Consider the following 17,428-nt stretch of genomic DNA (forward strand, 5'->3'; position numbering starts at 1 on the left):
TTGGGGCGCGGTGGGGGCGGGGCCGCTCTCCCCTCCTCCTCCTCCTCTCCTTGAGCCGCCCTTGGCGGGGGCGGGGCGGGCCCGGGGCCCTTCCCGGAGCTCGGCGCCGCCGCCCTCAGTCCCGGCCCGGCTCCCGCAGCTCCCGGACACCCGGACACTCCAACCCCTCCGGACACCGCCGGACACTCGGACACTTCCCCTCCGGACACCCGGACAGTCGGACACCCGGACACCGCCGGACACCCGGACAGTCGGACACTCCAACCCCTCCGGACACTCGGACATTCGGTGGGTGCCACCCCCTCCTGATCTCCCGATCTCCCTCCCGATCTCCCTCCCGATCTTCCTCCCAATTTTCTTCCCGATCTCCCGATTTCCCTCCCGATCTCCCTCCCGATCTTCCTCCCAATCTTCCTCCGGATTTTCTTCCCGATTTCCCTCCCGATTTTCCTCCCGATCTTCCTCCCGATTTTCTTCCCGATCTCCCGATTTTCCTCCCGATCTTCCTCCCAATTTTCTTCCCGATCTCCCGATTTTCTTCCCGATCTCCCTCCCGATCTCCCGATCTTCCTCCTGATCTCCCGATTTCCCTCCCGATTTTCTTCCTGATCTCCCGATCTTCCTCCCGATCTTCCTCCGGATCTTGCTCCCGATCTTCCTCCCGATCTTCCTCCTGATTTTCCTACCGATCTCCCGATTTCCCTCCCGATCTTCCTCCCGATCTTCCTCCCGATTTTCTTCCCGATTTTCCTCCCGATCTTCCTCCCGATCTTCCTCCCGATCTCCCTCCCAATTTTCTTCCCGATCTCCCGATCTTCCTCCCGATCTTCCTCCCGATCTTCCTCCCCATCTTCCTCTTCCAATTCGGGATTTTCCTGATTTTCCTCTCCCGCCCCGACCCAAAAGTCCTGGGTTTTACTCTGCGGATTTGGGGTTTTCCCTTAAAATCTGGGGTTTTCCCTCAGAATTTGGGGGTTTCCCTTAAAATCTGGGGTTTTCCCTCAAAATCTGGGGATTTCCCTTAAAATCTGGGGTTTTCCCCTCAAAATCTGGGGGATTTCCCTTAAAATCTTGGGGATTTCCCCTGCGGATTTGGGGTTTTCCCTCAAAATTTGGGGGTTTCCCTTAAAATCTGGGGTTTTCCCTCAGAATCTTGGGGTTTTCTCTTAAAATCTTGGGGATTTGCCCTGAGGATTTGGGGTTTTCCCTCAGAATTTGGGGGTTTCCCTTAAAATCTGGGGTTTTCCCTCAGAATTTGGGGGTTTCCCTTAAAATCTGGGGGATTTCCCTCGAAATCTGGGGTTTCCCTCAAAATCTGGCAGTTTTCCCCTGTGGATTTGGGGTTTTCCCTCGAAATCTGGGGGTTTTCCCTTAAAATCTGGGGTTTTCCCTCAAAATTTTGGGGTTTTGTCCTCAAAATCTGGGTTTTTTTTTACCCTTTCAAATCTTGGGGTTTTCCCCTCAAAGTCTTGGGATTTTCTCTTAAAATCTGGGGGATTTCCCTTAAAATCTGGGGGATTTCCCTTAAAATCTTGGGGATTTCCCCTGTGGATTTGGGGTTTTCCCTCAAAATCTGGGGGTTTCCCTCAGAATTTTGGGGTTTTCCCTTAAAATCTGGGGTTTCCCTCAGAATTTTGGGGTTTTCCCTTAAAATCTGGGGGTTTTCCCTCAAAATCTGGAGGTTTCCCTTAAAATCTTGGGGATTTCCCCTGAGGATTTGGGGTTTTCCCTTAAAATTTGGGGGTTTTCCCTTAAAATCTGGGGTTTCTCTTAAAATCTGGGGGTTTTCCCTCAAAATCTGGCGGTTTTCCTTTAAAATTTTGGGTTTTCGCTTAAAATCTGGAGGTTTTCCCTCAACATTTTGGGGTTTTTCACTAAAAATATTGGGATGTTTCCCTAAAAAATTTCGGGTTTTCCCCTAAAAATCTTTGGATTTCCCCATAAAATCTTGGGGTTTTCCCTCAAAATCCTGGGATTTCCTCTCAAAATCATAGGACTTTATCCTTAAAATCCTGGGGGTTTTCCCTTCAAAATCTTGGGGTTTTCCCCTCAAAATCTTGGGATATTTCCCTAAAAATACTGGAATTTCCCCCTCAAAATCCCGAGATTTTCCCCTCACAATTTTGGGATTTTGCCCTTAAAAACCTTGGAGTTTTTCCCCTTTCAAATCTTGAAGTTTCCCCTCAAAATCCTGGGGTTTTTCCCTTAAAATCTTGGGATTTTCCCTTAAAATCTTGGGGTTTCCCCCCTCAAAATCTTGGGATTTCCCCTAAAAATTTTGGGGTCTTCCCCTCAGAATTTTTGGGGTTTTCCCCTCAAAATCTTGGAGCTTTTCCCAAAAATTCTTGAGTTTTTTTCTCCCTCAAATCCTGGGGTTCTTCCCCCAAAATCTGGGGTTCTTCCCCCTCAGTGCTCCCAGTCCCTTCCCAGTGCCCCCAGTTCACTCCCAGTTCACTCCCAGTTCACTCCCAGTTCACTCCCAGTGCCCCCAGTTCACTCCCAGTTCACTCCCAGTTTACTCCCAGTGCCCCCAGTTCACTCCCAGTTCACTCCCAGTTTACTCCCAGTGCCCCCAGTTCACTCCCAGTTCACTCCCAGTTTACTCCCAGTGCCCCCAGTGCCCTCCCAGTTCACTCCCAGTTTACTCCCAGTGCTCCCAGTTCACTCCCAGTGCCCCCAGTCCTTATCAGTGCCCCCCTTATCTCCTCCCAGTGCCCCCAGTGCCCTCCCAGTGCCCCCAGTTCAGTTCCAGTCCCCTCCCAGTTCAGTCCCAGTTCACTCCCAGTGCCCCCAGTCCTTCCCAGTTCACTTCCAGTCCCCTCCCAGTGCCCTCCCAGTGTCCCAGTCCTTATCAGTGCCCCCCTTATCTCCTCCCAGTGCCCCCAGTGCCCTCCCAGTGCCCCCAGTCCTTCCCAGTTCAATCCCAGTCCCCTCCCAGTTCACTCCTTATTTCCTCCTAGTCCACTCCCAGTGCCCCCGGTTCACTCCCAGTGCCCCCGGTTCACTCCCAGTGCCCCCGGTTCACTCCCAGTTCACTCCCAGTTCACTCCCAGTTCACTCCCAGTTCAGTCCCAGTGCTCCCAGTCCTTATCAGTGCCCTCCTTATCTCCTCCCAGTGCCCCCAGTTCACTCCCAGTTCACTCCCAGTGCCCCCAGTCCCTTCCCAGTGCTCCCAGTTCACTCCCAGTGCTTCCAGTTCCCTTCCCAGTCCCTTCCCAGTGCCCCCAGTTCACTCCCAGTTCACTCCCAGTGCCCCCAGTGCCCCCAGTTCACTCCCAGTTCACTCTCAGTGCCCCCAGTTCACTCCCAGTGCCCCCCTTATCTCCTCCCAGTGCCCCCCCAGTGCCCTCCCAGTGCCCCCAGTTCACTCCCAGTGCCCTCCTTATCTCCTCCCAGTGCCCCCCTTATCTCCTTCCAGTCCCCTCCCAGTTCAGTCCCAGCGCCCCCAGTTCACTTCCACTGCCTCCAGTCCCCTCCCAGTGCCCCCAGTCCTTCCCAGTTCATTCCCAGTTCAGTCCCAGTGCCCCCAGTCCTTATCATTTCCTTTCTTATCTCCTCCCAGTCCTCTCCCAGTGCCCCCAGTTCAGTCCAAGTCCCCTCCCAGTCCCCTCCCAGTTCACTCCTTATCTCCTCCCAGTGCCCTCCCAGTGCCCCCACTTCACTCCCACTTCACTCCCAGTTCACTTCCAGTTCACTTCCAGTTCACTCCCAGTGCCCCAGTCCTTATCAGTGCCCTCCTTATCTCCTCCCAGTGCCCCCAGTGCCCTCCCAGTCCCCTCCCAGTGGCTCCAGTTCACTCCCAGTACCCCCAGTCTCCTCCCAGTCCCCTCCCAGTTCACTCCCAGTGCTCCCAGTCCTTATCAGTGCCCTCCTTATCTCGTCCCAGTGCCCCCAGTGCCCTCCCAGTCCCCTCCCATTGCCCCAGTTCACTCCCAGTTCAATTCCAGTCCCCTCCCAGTTCACTTCCAGTTCACTCCCAGTGCCCCAGTCCTTATCAGTGCCCTCCTTATCTCCTCCCAGTGCCCCCAGTCCCTCCCAGTTCAGTGCCAGTTTACTCCCAATTCATTCCTTATTCCCTGAAGTTCCTCCCAGTCCCTCCCAGTCCACTCCCAGTCCCCTCCCAGTTCAGTCCCAGTGCCCCCAGTTCACTTCCACTGCCCCCTTGTCTCCTCCCAGTTCCCTCCCAGTCCCTCCCAGTTCACTCCCAGTCCCTCCCAGTTCATTTCAGTTCCCTCCAAGTCCCTCCCAGTCTGTCCCAGTCCCCTCCAGTCTCTCCAAGTCCCTCCCAGTCCCCCCCAGTCCCCCCCAGTCCCTCCCAGTCCCTCCCAGTCCTTCCCAGTTCATTCCCAGTTCCCTCCAAGTCCCTCCCAGTCTGTCCCAGTCCCCCCCAGCCCCCTCCAGTCCCTCCCAGTCCCTCCCAGTCCTTCCCAGTTCATTTCCAATCCCCTCCCAGTCCCTCCCAGTCTGTCCCAGTCCCCTCCCAGTCCCTCCCAGTCCATTCCCAGTCCCTCCCAGTCCTTCCCAGTTCATTTCCAGTTCCCTCCAAGTCCCTCCCAGTCCCTCCCAGTCCCTCCCAGTCCTTCCCAGTTCATTTCCAGTCCCCTTCCAGTCCCTCCTAGTCTGTCCCAGTCCCTCCCAGTCCCCTCCCAGTCCCTCCCAGTCTGTCCCAGTCCCTCCCAGTCCCTCCCAGTCCATTCCCAGCCCCTCCCAGTCCCTCCCAGTCCATTCCCAGTCCCTCCCAGTCCTTCCCAGTCCCTCCCAGTCCCTCCCAGTTCATTTCCAGTCCCTCCCAGTCCTTCCCAGTCCCTCCCAGTCCTTCCCAGTTCATTTCCAGTCCCTCCCAGTCCCTCCCAGTCCCTCCCAGTCCCCTCCCAGTCCCTCCCAGTCCCCTCCCAGTCCCTCCCAGTCCCCTCCCAGTCCCTCCCAGTCCCTCCCAGTCCCCCTCTCTCCCCTTTTCGGGGACCCCCCGGGGGTGTGGCCGTGCCCGTGCCCCTCCCCCACCTCAGGCGTGGCCGATGACGTCACGGCCACCCCTCTGACGTCACGGTGACGTCACGGTGACATCACGGTGACGTCCCGGTGTCCCCCAGCAAGATGGCGCCCCCCGTGCCCGCGCTCACCCCCGAGCAGAAGAAGGAGCTGGCGGACATCGCCCAGCGCATCGTGGCCCCCGGCAAGGGCATCCTGGCTGCTGACGAGTCCACTGGTCTGTACTGGGACGGACTGGGAGGGACTGGGATGGACTGGGAGTGAACTGGGATGGACTGGGAGAGAACTGGGACAGACTGGGAGGGACTGGGACTGACCGGGGCCATCGCCCAGCGCATCGTGGCCCCCGGCAAGGGCATCCTGGCTGCTGACGAGTCCACTGGTCTGTACTGGGACGGACTGGGAGGGACTGGGATGGACTGGGAGAGACTGGGAGTGAACTGGGACGGACTGGGAATGGACTGGGAGTGAACTGGGACGGACTGGGAGGGACTGGGATGGACTGGGAGGGACTGGGAGTGAGCTGGGACAGACTGGGAGGGACTGGGATGGACTGGGAGTGAACTGGGATGGACTGGGATGGACTGGGAGTGAACTGGGACAGACTGGGAGGGACTGGGATGGACTGGGATGGACTGGTGGGGACTGGGATGGACTGGGACTGACTGGGACTGACTGGTGGGGACTGGGAGGGAACTGGGATGGACTGGGAGGGGACTGGGAGTGAACTTGGAGGGTTTTTACAGGTTCTAACTGGTTTATACCGGTTTTAACTGGTTCATATCGGTTAAAACTGGTTTATACAGGCTCTAACTGGTTCATACAGGTTCTAACTGGTTTATACAGGTTCTAACTGGTTCATACAGGTTCTAACTGGTTTATACAGGTTCTATGTGGCTTATACAGGTTCTAACTGGTTTATAATGGTTCTAACTGGTTTATACAGGTTCTAACTGGTTTATACTGGTTCTGAGTGGCTTATACCGGTTCTAACTGACTTATAATGGTTCTAACTGGCTTATACAGGTTCTAACTGGTTTATACCAGTTCTGACTGGTTTATACAGATTCTAACTAACTTATAATGGTTCTAACTGGCTTATACAGGTTCTAACTGGTTTATACTGGTTCTGAGTGGCTTATACAGGTTCTAACTGTTTTATACAGGTTCTAACTGGTTTATACAGATTCTAACTGGTTCATACAGGTTCTAACTGGTTCATACAGGTTCTAACTGGTTCATGCAGGTTCTAACCGGTTTATACAGGATCTGAGTGGTTTCTACTGGTTCTAACCGGTTCTAACTGCTCCTGACCTGTCTCCCCCCACCCCAGGCAGCATCGCCAAGCGCCTGAGCTCGGTGGGCGCCGAGAACACGGAGGAGAACCGGCGCTGGTACCGGCAGCTGCTCTTCACGGCCGACAAGCGCGTGGAGCCGTGCATCGGCGGCGTCATCCTCTTCCACGAGACCATGTACCAGAAGGCCGACGACGGGCGCCCCTTCCCGCAGGTCATCCGCGACAAGGGCGCCCTGGTGGGCATCAAGGTGGGCATCGGGACGCCGCGGGGACACCACGGGGCTTGGGAACTCAGGTGGGGTGGGTTGGGTTCATTGAGTTGGGTTTGGGTTGGGTTGGGTTGGTTGGGTTGAGTTGAGTTGGTTGGGTTGGGTTGGATGAGTTGAGTTGGGTTGGGTTCAATGAGTTGGGTTGGGTTGGTTGGGTTGGGTTGGGTTCATTGAGTTGGTTTGGGTTGAGTTGGGTTGGATGGGTTGGGTTGAGTTGGGTTCATTGAGTTGGGTTGGGTTGGTTGGGTTGGGTTGGTTGGGTTGGGTTGGTTGGGTTGGGTTGGTTGGGTTGGGTGGGTTGGTTGGGTTGGGTTGGTTGGGTTGGGTTGGTTGGGTTGGGTGGGTTGGTTGGTTGGGTTGGTTGGGTTGGGTTGGTTGGTTGGGTTGGGTTGGTTGGGTGGTTGGTTGGGTTGGGTTCATTGAGTTGGGTTGGCTTGGGTTGGGTTGGCTGGGTTGGTTGGGTTGGTTGGTTGGGTTGGGTTGGTTGGGTTGGTTGGTTGGGTTGGGTTGGTTGGGTTGGGTTGGTTGGTTGGGTTGGGTTGGGTTGGTTGGGTTGGGTGGGTTGGTTGGTTGGATTGGGTTGGTTGGATTGGGTTGGTTGGATTGGGTTGGGTTGGTTGGTTGGGTTGATTGGGTTGGTTGGGTTGGTTGGGTTGGTTGGGTTGGTTGGTTGGTTGGGTTGGGTTGGTTGGTTGGGTTGGTTGGTTGGGTTGGTTGGGTTGGGTTGGTTGGTTGGGTTGGTTGGTTGGGTTGGGTTGGTTGGGTTGGTTGGTTGGTTGGTTGGTTGGGTTGGTTGGTTGGGTTGGTTGGTTGGTTGGTTGGTTGGTTGGGTTGGTTGGGTTGGTTGGTTGGTTGGGTTGGTTGGGTTGGGTTGGTTGGTTGGGTTGGTTGGTTGGTTGGTTGGGTTGGTTGGTTGGGTTGGGTTGGTTGGGTTGGGTTGGTTGGTTGGATTGGGTTGGTTGGGTTGGTTTGGTTGGGTTGATTGGGTTGGTTGGGTTGGGTTGGTTGGGTTGGTTGGTTGGGTTGAGTTGGGTTGGGTTGGTTGGGTTGGTTGGGGACACCTTGGGGACGTTGGGGACATGTTGGGGACCTTGGGGACATTGGGGACACCTTGGGGACGTTGGGGACATTGGGGACACCTTGGGGACGTTGGGGACATGTTGGGGACCGGGTGCCGCTGGCGCCGTCCCCGTCCCGCTGACGCCGGCGCTGCCGCAGGTGGACAAGGGCGTGGTGCCCCTGGCTGGCACCAACGGCGAGACCACGACCCAGGGTGAGTGACAGCGCTGTCCCCAGGGCCACCACCCAGTGTCCCCGGGGTCACCCAGAGTCCCCAGGGCCACCACCCAGTGTCCCCAAGGCCACCAACCTGTCCCCAAGGCCACCAACCTGTCCCCAGGGCCACCTAATGTCCCCAGGGCCACCACCCAATGTCCCCAGGGCCACCCAATGTCCCCAGGGCCACCCAATGTCCCCAGGGCCACCAACCTGTCCCCAAGGCCACCCAATGTCCCCAGGGCCACCAAACTGTCCCCAGTGCCACCAACCTGTCCCCAGTGCCACCGCCGTGTCCCCATGCCCGTGTCACCCTCCCAGTGCCTCCCGTGCCACCGCAGGCCCCGTGTCCCCAATGTCCCCAATGTCCCCAAGGTGCTCATGGTGCCCCGTGTCCCTGTGCCACCGATGGCCCCGATGGCCCCAGGACTTGGTGGCCTCATGGAGCCCCTGCATTGTCCCCAGATGTCCCCAATGTCCCCAATGTTTCCATTGCCCCAAATGACCCCCATGTCCCCAGTGTCCCCATTGTCCCCAATGTCCCCAACACCTCCAAGGTCCGCAGTGCTCTCCAGGTTCTCCATGACCACAATATCTTCAATGTCCCCAATGTCCTCATTGCCCCCAATGTCCCCAAATGTCCCCAATGTCCCCAATGTCCCCAATGTCCCCAATGTCCCCAATGTCCCCAATGTCCCCAAATGTCCCCAGTGCCCCAATGTCCCCGCTGTCCCCAGGGCTGGACGGGCTGATGGAGCCTCCTCAGTGCCCTGTGACCCCTGTGCCACCGATGTCCCCAATGTCCCCAACATCCCCAATGCCCCAAATGTCCCCAAATGTCCCCAATGTCCCCAATCCTCCCGATGTCCCTAATGTCCCCAATGTCCCCAATGTCCCCGATGTCCCCAAATGTCCCCAAATGTCCCCAAATGCCCATGATGTCCCCAAATGTCCCCAATGTCCCCAATCCCCCAAATGTCCCCAATGTCCCCAAATGTCCCCAATGTCCCCAGTGCTCTCCAGGTTCTCCATGACCACAATGTCCCCAGTACCCCAAATGTCCCCAATGTCCCCAATGTCCCCAACACCCCAAATGTCCCTGATGTCCCCAAACGTCCCCGATGTCCCCGATGTCCCCAACACCCCAAATGTCCCCGATGTCCCCAATGTCCCCGATGTCCCCGCTGTCCCCAGGGCTGGACGGGCTGATGGAGCGCTGTGCGCAGTACAAGAAGGACGGCGCCGACTTTGCCAAGTGGCGCTGCGTGCTGAAGATCTCGGCGCACACGCCCACGCGCCTGGCGGTCATGGAGAACGCCAACGTGCTGGCGCGCTACGCCAGCATCTGCCAGCAGGTCAGCCCCGATGTCCCCTGATGTCCCCAGATGTCCCCAGCCTGGCCCCGCGGCCTGGGGACGGAGCTGAGCGGAGGTGGCACCGAAAGGTGGCATCTGGAGGGGGTTTGGTGGCATCTCAAGGGGGTTTGGTGGCACCACAAAGGGTTTGGTGGCATCTGGAAAGGTTTAGTAGCAGCTAGACTGGGTTTGGTGGCATCTGGAGGGGGTTTGGTGGCATCTCAAGGGGGTTTGGTGGCACCACAAAGGGTTTGGTGGCATCTGGAAGGGGTTTGGTGGAATCTGGAGGGGGTTTGGTGGCATCTGGAAAGGTTTAGTAGCAGCTAGACTGGGTTTGGTGGCACCTGGAAGGGTTCGGTGGCACCTGGAAGGGTTTGGTGGCATCTAAACAGGGTTTGGTGGCATCTGGAGGGGGTTTGGTGGAATCTGGAGAGGGTTTGGTGGCATCTGGAAAAGTTTAGTAGCAGCTAGACTGGGTTTGGTGGCATCTGGAAGGGATTTGGTGACATCTAGACTGAGTTTGGTGGCACCTGGAAGGGTTCGGTGGCACCACAAAGCGTTTGGTGACATCTAAACAGGGTTTGGTGGCAGCTAGATTGGGTTTGGTGGCATCTGGAGGGGATTTGGTGGCATCTGGAGGGGGTTTGGTGGCATCTGGAGACGGTTTGGTGGCATCTGGAGGGGGTTTGGTGGCATCTGGAGGGGGTTTGGTGGCATCTGGAGACGGTTTGGTGACATCTGGAGGGGGTTTGGTGGTACGTGGAGAGAGTTTGGTGGCACCTAGAGGGGGTTTGGTGGCATCTCAACCAGGTTTGATGGTACCTAGAGAGGGTTTGGTGGCATCTAGACTGGCTTGGTGGCACTTAGACCAGGTTTGGTGTCATCTAAACAGGCTTTGGTGGCACCTGCAGAGGGTTTGGTGGCATCTGGAGGGGGTTTGGTGGCACTTGGAGAGGATTTGATGCCACCTGCAGGGGGTTTGGTGGCATCTAGAAAAGGTTTGGTGGCACCTGGACAAGGCTTGGTGTCATCTAAACAGGGTTTGGTGGCATCTGGAGAGGGTTTGGTGGCACTTGGAGAGGATTTGATGCCACCTGGAGGGGGTCTGGTGGTGTCTGCGTGGCTTTGGTGGCACTTAGGGATGCTTTGGTGGCACCTGCAGGGGGTTTGGTGGCACCTGCAGGGAGTTTGGTGGCATCTGGAGAGGGTTTGGTGGCATCTAAACTGGGTTTGCTGGCACTTAGACCAGGTGTGGTGGCACTCAGGGATGCTTTGGTGGCACCTGGAAGGATCTGGTGGCACCTCATTGCCCTTGGCTCCCCCGTCCCCTCGGTGTCCCCGCGGTGGCTGACGTGTCCTGGTGTCCCCTGTCCCCTCGGTGTCCCCTGGCTGTCCCTGACGTGTCCCCTCGTGTCCCCTCGTGTCCCCAGAACGGCATCGTGCCCATCGTGGAGCCCGAGATCCTCCCGGACGGTGACCACGACCTCAAGACCTGCCAGTACGTCACCGAGAAGGTCCGTGCCACCCCGGGGTCCCCAGTGTCCCCAAGTGTCCCCAATGTGTCCCCAAAGTGTCCCCAAAGTGTCCCCAAGGTGTCCCCAAAGTGTCTCCAAAGTGTCCCAAAGTGTCCCTAGGTGTCCCTAAAGTGTCCCCAAGTGTCCCAAAGTGTCCCCAGGTGTCTCCAGGGGTCCTCAATGTCCCCAATGATGTCCCCAATGTCCCCAGGTCCTGGCAGCTGTGTACAAGGCCCTCAGTGACCACCACGTGTCCCCAATGATGTCCCCAGGTCCTGGCAGCTGTGTACAAGGCCCTCAGTGACCACCACGTGTCCCCAGCGTCCTCAGTGATGTCCCCAATGGTGTCCCCAATGTCCCCAGGTCCTGGCAGCCGTGTACAAAGCCCTCAGTGGTGTCCCCAATGATGTCCCCAATGTCCCCAATGATGTCCCCAATGTCCCCAGGTCCTGGCAGCTGTGTACAAAGCCCTCAGTGACCACCACGTGTCCCCAATGATGTCCCCAGGTCCTGGCAGCTGTGTACAAAGCCCTCAGTGATGTCCCCAATGATGTCCCCAATGTCCCCAGGTCCTGGCAGCTGTGTACAAGGCCCTCAGTGACCACCACGTGTCCCCAATGATGTCCCCAATGATGTCCACAATGTCCCCAATGTCCCCAGGTCCTGGCAGCCGTGTAGAAAGCCCTCAGTGACCACCACGTGTCCCCAATGATGTCCCCAATGTCTCCAATGATGTCCCCAATGTCCCCAGGTCCTGGCAGCTGTGTACAAGGCCCTCAGTGACCACCACGTGTCCCCAATGTCCCCAATGGTGTCCCCAATGATGTCCCCAATGCTGTCCCCAGGTCCTGGCAGCCGTGTACAAGGTCCTCAGTGACCACCACGTGTCCCCAGTGTCCTCAGTGATGTCCCCAATGGTGTCCCCAATGTCCCCAGGTCCTGGCAGCTGTGTACAAAGCCCTCAGTGATGTCCCCAATGTCCCCAGGTCCTGGCAGCTGTGTACAAGGCCCTCAGTGATGTCCCCAATGATGTCCCCAATGATGTCCCCAATGATGTCCCCAATGTCCCCAGGTCCTGCCAGCTGTGTACAAGGCCCTCAGTGACCACCACGTGTCCCCAATGTCCCCAATGATGTCCCCAATGGTGTCCCCAATGTCCCCAATGATGTCCCCAGGTCCTGGCAGCCGTGTACAAAGCCCTCAGTGACCACCACGTGTCCCCAGTGTCCTCAGTGATGTCCCCAATGTCCCCAGGTCCTGGCAGCCGTCTACAAGGCCCTCAGTGACCACCACGTGTCCCCAATGATGTCCCCAATGATGTCCCCAGGTCCTGGCAGCTGTGTACAAAGCCCTCAGTGATGTCCCCAATGATGTCCCCAATGTCCCCAATGATGTCCCCAGGTCCTGGCAGCTGTGTACAAGGCCCTCAGTGATGTCCCCAATGATGTCCCCAATGTCCCCAATGTCCCCAGGTCCTGGCAGCTGTGTACAAAGCCCTCAGTGATGTCCCCAATGATGTCCCCAATGATGTCCCCAATGATGTCCCCAATGTCCCCAATGATGTCCCCAGGTCCTGGCAGCTGTGTACAAAGCCCTCAGTGATGTCCCCAATGTCCCCAATGATGTCCCCAGGTCCTGGCAGCTGTGTACAAGGCCCTCAGTGATGTCCCCAATGATGTCCCCAATGTCCCCAATGATGTCCCCAATGATGTCCCCAATGATGTCCCCAATGATGTCCCCAATGATGTCCCCAGGTCCTGGCAGCCGTGTACAAGGCCCTCAGTGACCACCACGTGTCCCCAATGTCCCCAATGATGTCCCCAGGTCCTGGCAGCCGTGTACAAGGCCCTCAGTGACCACCACGTGTACCTCGAGGGGACGCTGCTGAAGCCCAACATGGTGACCGGGGGCCACGCCTGTGCCACCAAGTACAGCCCCGAGGAGATCGCCATGGCCACCGTCACCGCGCTGCGCCGCACCGTGCCACCCGCCGTGCCAGGTCAGTGTCATTGTCACCTGTGTGTCACCTGTGTCACCTCCCTGTGTCACTGTCACCTCCCTGTGTCACCTTCCTGTGTCACTGTCCCTGTGTGTCACCTCCCCGTGTCACCTCCCTGTGCCATGGTCACCGTCACCGCGCTGCGCCGCACCGTGCCACCCGCCGTGCCAGGTCAGTGTCACCTGTGTCACCTCCCTGTGTCACCTCCCTGTGTCACTGTCCCTGTGTGTCACCTCCCTGTGTCACCTCCCTGTGTCACCTCCCTGTGTCACTGTCCCTGTGTGTCACCTCCCTGTGTCACCTCCCTGTGTCACTGTCCCTGTGCCATGGCCACCGTCACCGCGCTGCGCCGCACCGTGCCACCCGCCGTGCCAGGTCAGTGTCATTGTCACCTCCCCGTGTCACTGTCCCTGCAGGGTGGCACCTGTGTCACCTCAGTGTCCCCGTGTCCCGTGTGCCACCCGCTGTCCCTGCAGGGTGGCACCTCGTCCCTCGCTGTCCCCAGGGTGTCCCCAGGGCGAGGAGGAGCCATCGCTGTCCCCAATGTCCCCAGTGTCCCTGTGCCATCACCGTGTCCCCAGGCTGGTGTCACCTTAATGTCCCCAATGTCCCCAGTGTCCCTGTGCCATTGTGTCCCATCGTGTCCCTGAGTGTCCCCAGGCTGGTGTCACACTGATGTCACCTCAATGTCCCCAATGTCCCAGTGTCCCCAGGCTGGTGTCACACTGATGTCACCTCAATGTCCCCAATGTCCCCAGTGTCCCTGAGTGTCCCCAGGCTGGTGTCACACTGATGTCCCCAATGTCCCAGTGTCCCCAGGCTGGTGTCACCTCAATGTCCCCAATGTCCCCAGGCTGGTGTCACACTGATGTCACCTCAATGTCCCCAGTGTCCCCAGGCTGGTGTCACCTCAATGTCCCCAATGTCCCAGTGTCCCCAGGCTGGTGTCACACTGATGTCCCCATGTCCCCAATGTCCCCAGTGTCCCTGAGTGTCCCCAGGCTGGTGTCACACTGATGTCACCAATGTCCCAGTGTCCCCAGGCTGGTGTCACACTGATGTCCCCATGTCCCCAATGTCCCCAGTGTCCCTGAGTGTCCCCAGGCTGGTGTCACACTGATGTCACCAATGTCCCAGTGTCCCCAGGCTGGTGTCACAATGATGTCACCTCAATGTCCCCAATGTCCCCAATGTCCCCAGTGTCCCTGTGACATCGCCGTGTCCCTGAGTGTCCTGGTGTCCCCAGGCTGGTGTCACACTGATGTCACCTCAATGTCCCCAATGTCCCAGTGTCCCTGTGCCATTGCCGTGTCCCTGAGTGTCCCCAGGCTGGTGTCACCTCAGTGTCACCTCAATGTCCCCAATGTCCCCTCGATGTCCCCTCAGGGATCACGTTCCTGTCGGGTGGCCAGAGCGAGGAGGAGCCTCTGAACCTCAACACCACCAACCACTGCCCCATGTCCCCAATGTCCCCAATGTCCCTGAGTGTCCCGGTGTCCCCAGGCTGGTGTCACCTCAATGTCACCAATGTCCCCTCGATGTCCCCTCAGGGATCACGTTCCTGTCGGGTGGCCAGAGCGAGGAGGAGGCCTCTCTGAACCTCAACACCACCAACCGCTGCCCTGTGTCCCCAATGTCCCCAATGTCCCTGAGCTGTATCTGAGTGTCCTGGTGTCCCCAGGCTGGTGTCACCTCAATGTCCCCAATGTCCCCTCAGGGATCACGTTCCTGTCGGGTGGCCAGAGCGAGGAGGAGGCCTCTCTGAACCTCAACGCCATCAACCGCTGCCCGCTGGCCCGGCCCTGGGCCCTGACCTTCTCCTACGGCCGCGCCCTGCAGGCCTCGGCCCTCAAGGCCTGGGCGGGCAAGAAGGACAACACCAAGGTGGCCCAGGAGGAGTACGTCAAGAGAGCCCTGGTAGGTGACATTGGGGACATTGGGGACATGGGGGACATCTCAGGGACATTGGGGTCGTTGGGGTGGCAGGAGAAACGTTGGGGTTGTGGCCATTGGGGACACTGGGGACACCTTGGGGATACAAGGACAGGGACAACACCAAGGTGGCCCAGGAGGAGAACGTCAAGAGGGCCCTGGTAGGTGACACTGGGGACTTTGGGGACACCTCAGGGACACCTTGGGGTCATTGGGGTGGCAGGAGAAACTTTGGGGTTGTGGCCATTGGGGACACAAGGACAAGGATCACACCAAGGTGGCCCAGGAGGAGAAGGTCAAGAGAGTCCTGGTAGGTGACATGGGGACACCTCGGGGACATTGGGGACATCTCAGGGACATTGGGGACATTGAGGGGTCGTTGGGGTTGTTGGGGTGGCAGGAGAAACGTTGGGGTTGTGGCCATTGGGGACACAAGGACAAGGATCACAGCAAGGTGGCCCAGGAGGAGAACGTCAAGAGGGCCCTGGTAGGTGACATTGGGGACATTGGGGACATGGAGAGGACCTGGGAACATTGAGGGATCTTGGGGACTTTGGGGACACCTTGGGGATACAAGGACAGGGACAACACCAAGGTGGCCCAGGAGGAGAACGTCAAGAGAGCCCTGGTAGGTGACATGGGGACACCTCGGGGACACTGGGGACATTGAGGGGTCGTTGGGGTTGTTGGGGTGGCAGGAGAAACATTGGGGTTGTGGACACTGGGGACACTGGGGACACCTTGGGGATACAAGGACAGGGACAACACCAAGGTGGCCCAGGAGGAGAACGTCAAGAGGGCCCTGGTAGGTGACATGGGGACACCTCGGGGACATTGGGGGCATCTCAGGGACATTGGGGACATTGAGGGGTCGTTGGGGTTGTTGGGGTGGCAGGAGAAACGTTGGGGTTGTGGCCACTGGGGACACAAGGACAAGGATCACAGCAAGGTGGCCCAGGAGGAGAAGGTCAAGAGAGCCCTGGTAGGTGAGATGGGGACATTGGGGACACCTCACAGACACCTCGGGGTCGTTGGGGTGGCAGGAGAAGCCATGGGGACATTGGGAACACCATGGGGGACATTCAGAGGACATGGGGACGTTGAGGGATCTTGGGGATGTTGGGGACACCTTGGGGATACAAGGACAGGGACAACACCAAGGTGGCCCAGGAGGAGAACGTCAAGAGGGCCCTGGTAGGTGACATGGGGACACCTCGGGGACATTGGGGACATCTCAGGGACATTGGGGACATTGAGGGGTCGTTGGGGTTGTTGGGGTGGCAGGAGAAACGTTGGGGTTGTGGCCATTGGGGACACAAGGACAAGGATCACAGCAAGGTGGCCCAGGAGGAGAAGGTCAAGAGGGCCCTGGTAGGTGACATGGGGACATTGGGGACATGGAGAGGACCTGGGAACATTGAGGGATCTTGGGGACTTTGGGGACACCTTGGGGATACAAGGACAGGGACAACACCAAGGTGGCCCAGGAGGAGAACATCAAGAGAGCCCTGGTAGGTGACATGGGGACACCTCGGGGACATTGGGGACATTGAGGGGTCATTGGGGTCATTGGGGTGGCAGGAGAAACGTTGGGGTTGTGGCCATTGGGGACACAAGGACAAGGATCACAGCAAGGTGGCCCAGGAGGAGAATGTCAAGAGAGTCCTGGTAGGTGACATGGGGACACCTCGGGGACATTGGGGACATTGAGGGGTCATTGGGGTGGCAGGAGAAGTGTTGGGCACACTGGGGACACCTTGGGGACACAAGGACAAGGATCACAGCAAGGTGGCCCAGGAGGAGAAGGTCAGGAGAGCCCTGGTAGGTGACACTGGGGACACCTTGGGGACACCTCACAGACACCTCGGGGTCGTTGGGGTGGCAGGAGAAGTCATGGGGACATCAGGAACACCATGGGGGACATTCAGAGGACATGGGGACGTTGAGGGATCTTGGGGACTTTGGGGACACCTTGGGGATACAAGGACAGGGGCAACACCAAGGTGGCCCAGGAGGAGAAGGTCAGGAGAACCCTGGTAGGTGACATTGGGGACATTGGGGACACCTTGGGGTCATTGGGGTGGCAGGAGAAGCGTTGGGGTTGTGGCCATTGGGGATACAAGGACAGGGACAACACCAAGGTGGCCCAGGAGGAGAAGGTCAGGAGAGCCCTGGTAGGTGACACTGGGGACACCTCAGGGACACTGGGGACACTGGAGCCCCTGATGTCCCCAAACCCCCCCTGATGTCCCCCATGTCCCCGATGTCCCCAGGCCAACTCGCTGGCGTGCCAGGGCAAGTACACCCCGAGTGGCACCGCGGGGGCGGCGGCCAGCGAGTCCCTGTTCGTGTCCAACCACGCCTACTGAGCACCGCTGGCCACCAGCTGCTGGCCACCAACCATCCCCTGACATCTGCTGGCCACCACCGACCATCCGCTGACCACCCCTGGAACCCAACTGCCAACCACCGCTGGCCACCACCGACCAGCTGCTGACCACTGCTGGCCACCAACCATCCCCTGACATCTGCTGGCCACCACCGACCATCCGCTGACCACCCCTGGAACCCGACTGCCAACCACCGCTGGTCACCACCAACCATCTGCTGACCACTGCTGGCCACCAACCATCCCCTGACATCTGCTGGCCACCACTGACCATCCGCTGACCACCCCTGGAACCCGACTGCCAACCACCGCTGGCCACCACCGACCATCCGCTGACCACTGCTGGCCACCAACCATCCCCTGACATCTGCTGGCCACCACCAACCACCGCTGGCCACCACCGACCAGC

At 58.4% G+C, this 17,428-nt stretch overlaps 1 protein-coding gene across 11 annotated transcripts in view; it reads left to right on the forward strand.

Moving 5' to 3' along the window:
* The first annotated feature begins 208 nt into the window (after positions 1 to 208).
* Positions 209 to 17,428, forward strand: part of ALDOA (aldolase, fructose-bisphosphate A) — a 17,759-nt gene continuing 539 nt past the window's right edge. Inside the window, exons 1-10 of one of the 11 annotated variants that reach the window (XM_085593568.1) lie at positions 209 to 279; positions 5,090 to 5,206; positions 6,323 to 6,534; positions 7,774 to 7,828; positions 9,025 to 9,185; positions 10,616 to 10,699; positions 11,207 to 11,227; positions 12,545 to 12,698; positions 14,416 to 14,615; positions 16,904 to 17,428. The exon at positions 16,904 to 17,428 is cut by the window's right edge and continues 410 nt beyond it. In XM_085593568.1, the coding sequence (XP_085449694.1) occupies positions 5,095 to 5,206; positions 6,323 to 6,534; positions 7,774 to 7,828; positions 9,025 to 9,185; positions 10,616 to 10,699; positions 11,207 to 11,227; positions 12,545 to 12,698; positions 14,416 to 14,615; positions 16,904 to 16,999 (1,095 nt within the window). In that variant the 5' untranslated portion in view covers positions 209 to 279; positions 5,090 to 5,094 and the 3' untranslated portion in view covers positions 17,000 to 17,428. Of the gene's footprint in view, positions 289 to 5,089; positions 5,207 to 5,244; positions 5,372 to 6,322; positions 6,535 to 7,773; positions 7,829 to 9,024; positions 9,186 to 10,615; positions 10,700 to 11,145; positions 11,167 to 11,206; positions 11,228 to 12,523; positions 12,699 to 14,248; positions 14,377 to 14,415; positions 14,616 to 14,758; positions 14,792 to 15,084; positions 15,118 to 16,903 lie in introns of those variants that run through there. The other 10 variants (XM_085593567.1, XM_085593566.1, XM_085593563.1 and 7 more) reach the window with 10 other exon arrangements.

The sequence above is a fragment of the Lonchura striata genome, chromosome 16, assembly GCF_050655825.1.
Source record: "Lonchura striata isolate lonStrDom1 chromosome 16, ASM5065582v1, whole genome shotgun sequence".
Classification (NCBI taxonomy): domain Eukaryota; kingdom Metazoa; phylum Chordata; class Aves; order Passeriformes; family Estrildidae; genus Lonchura; species Lonchura striata.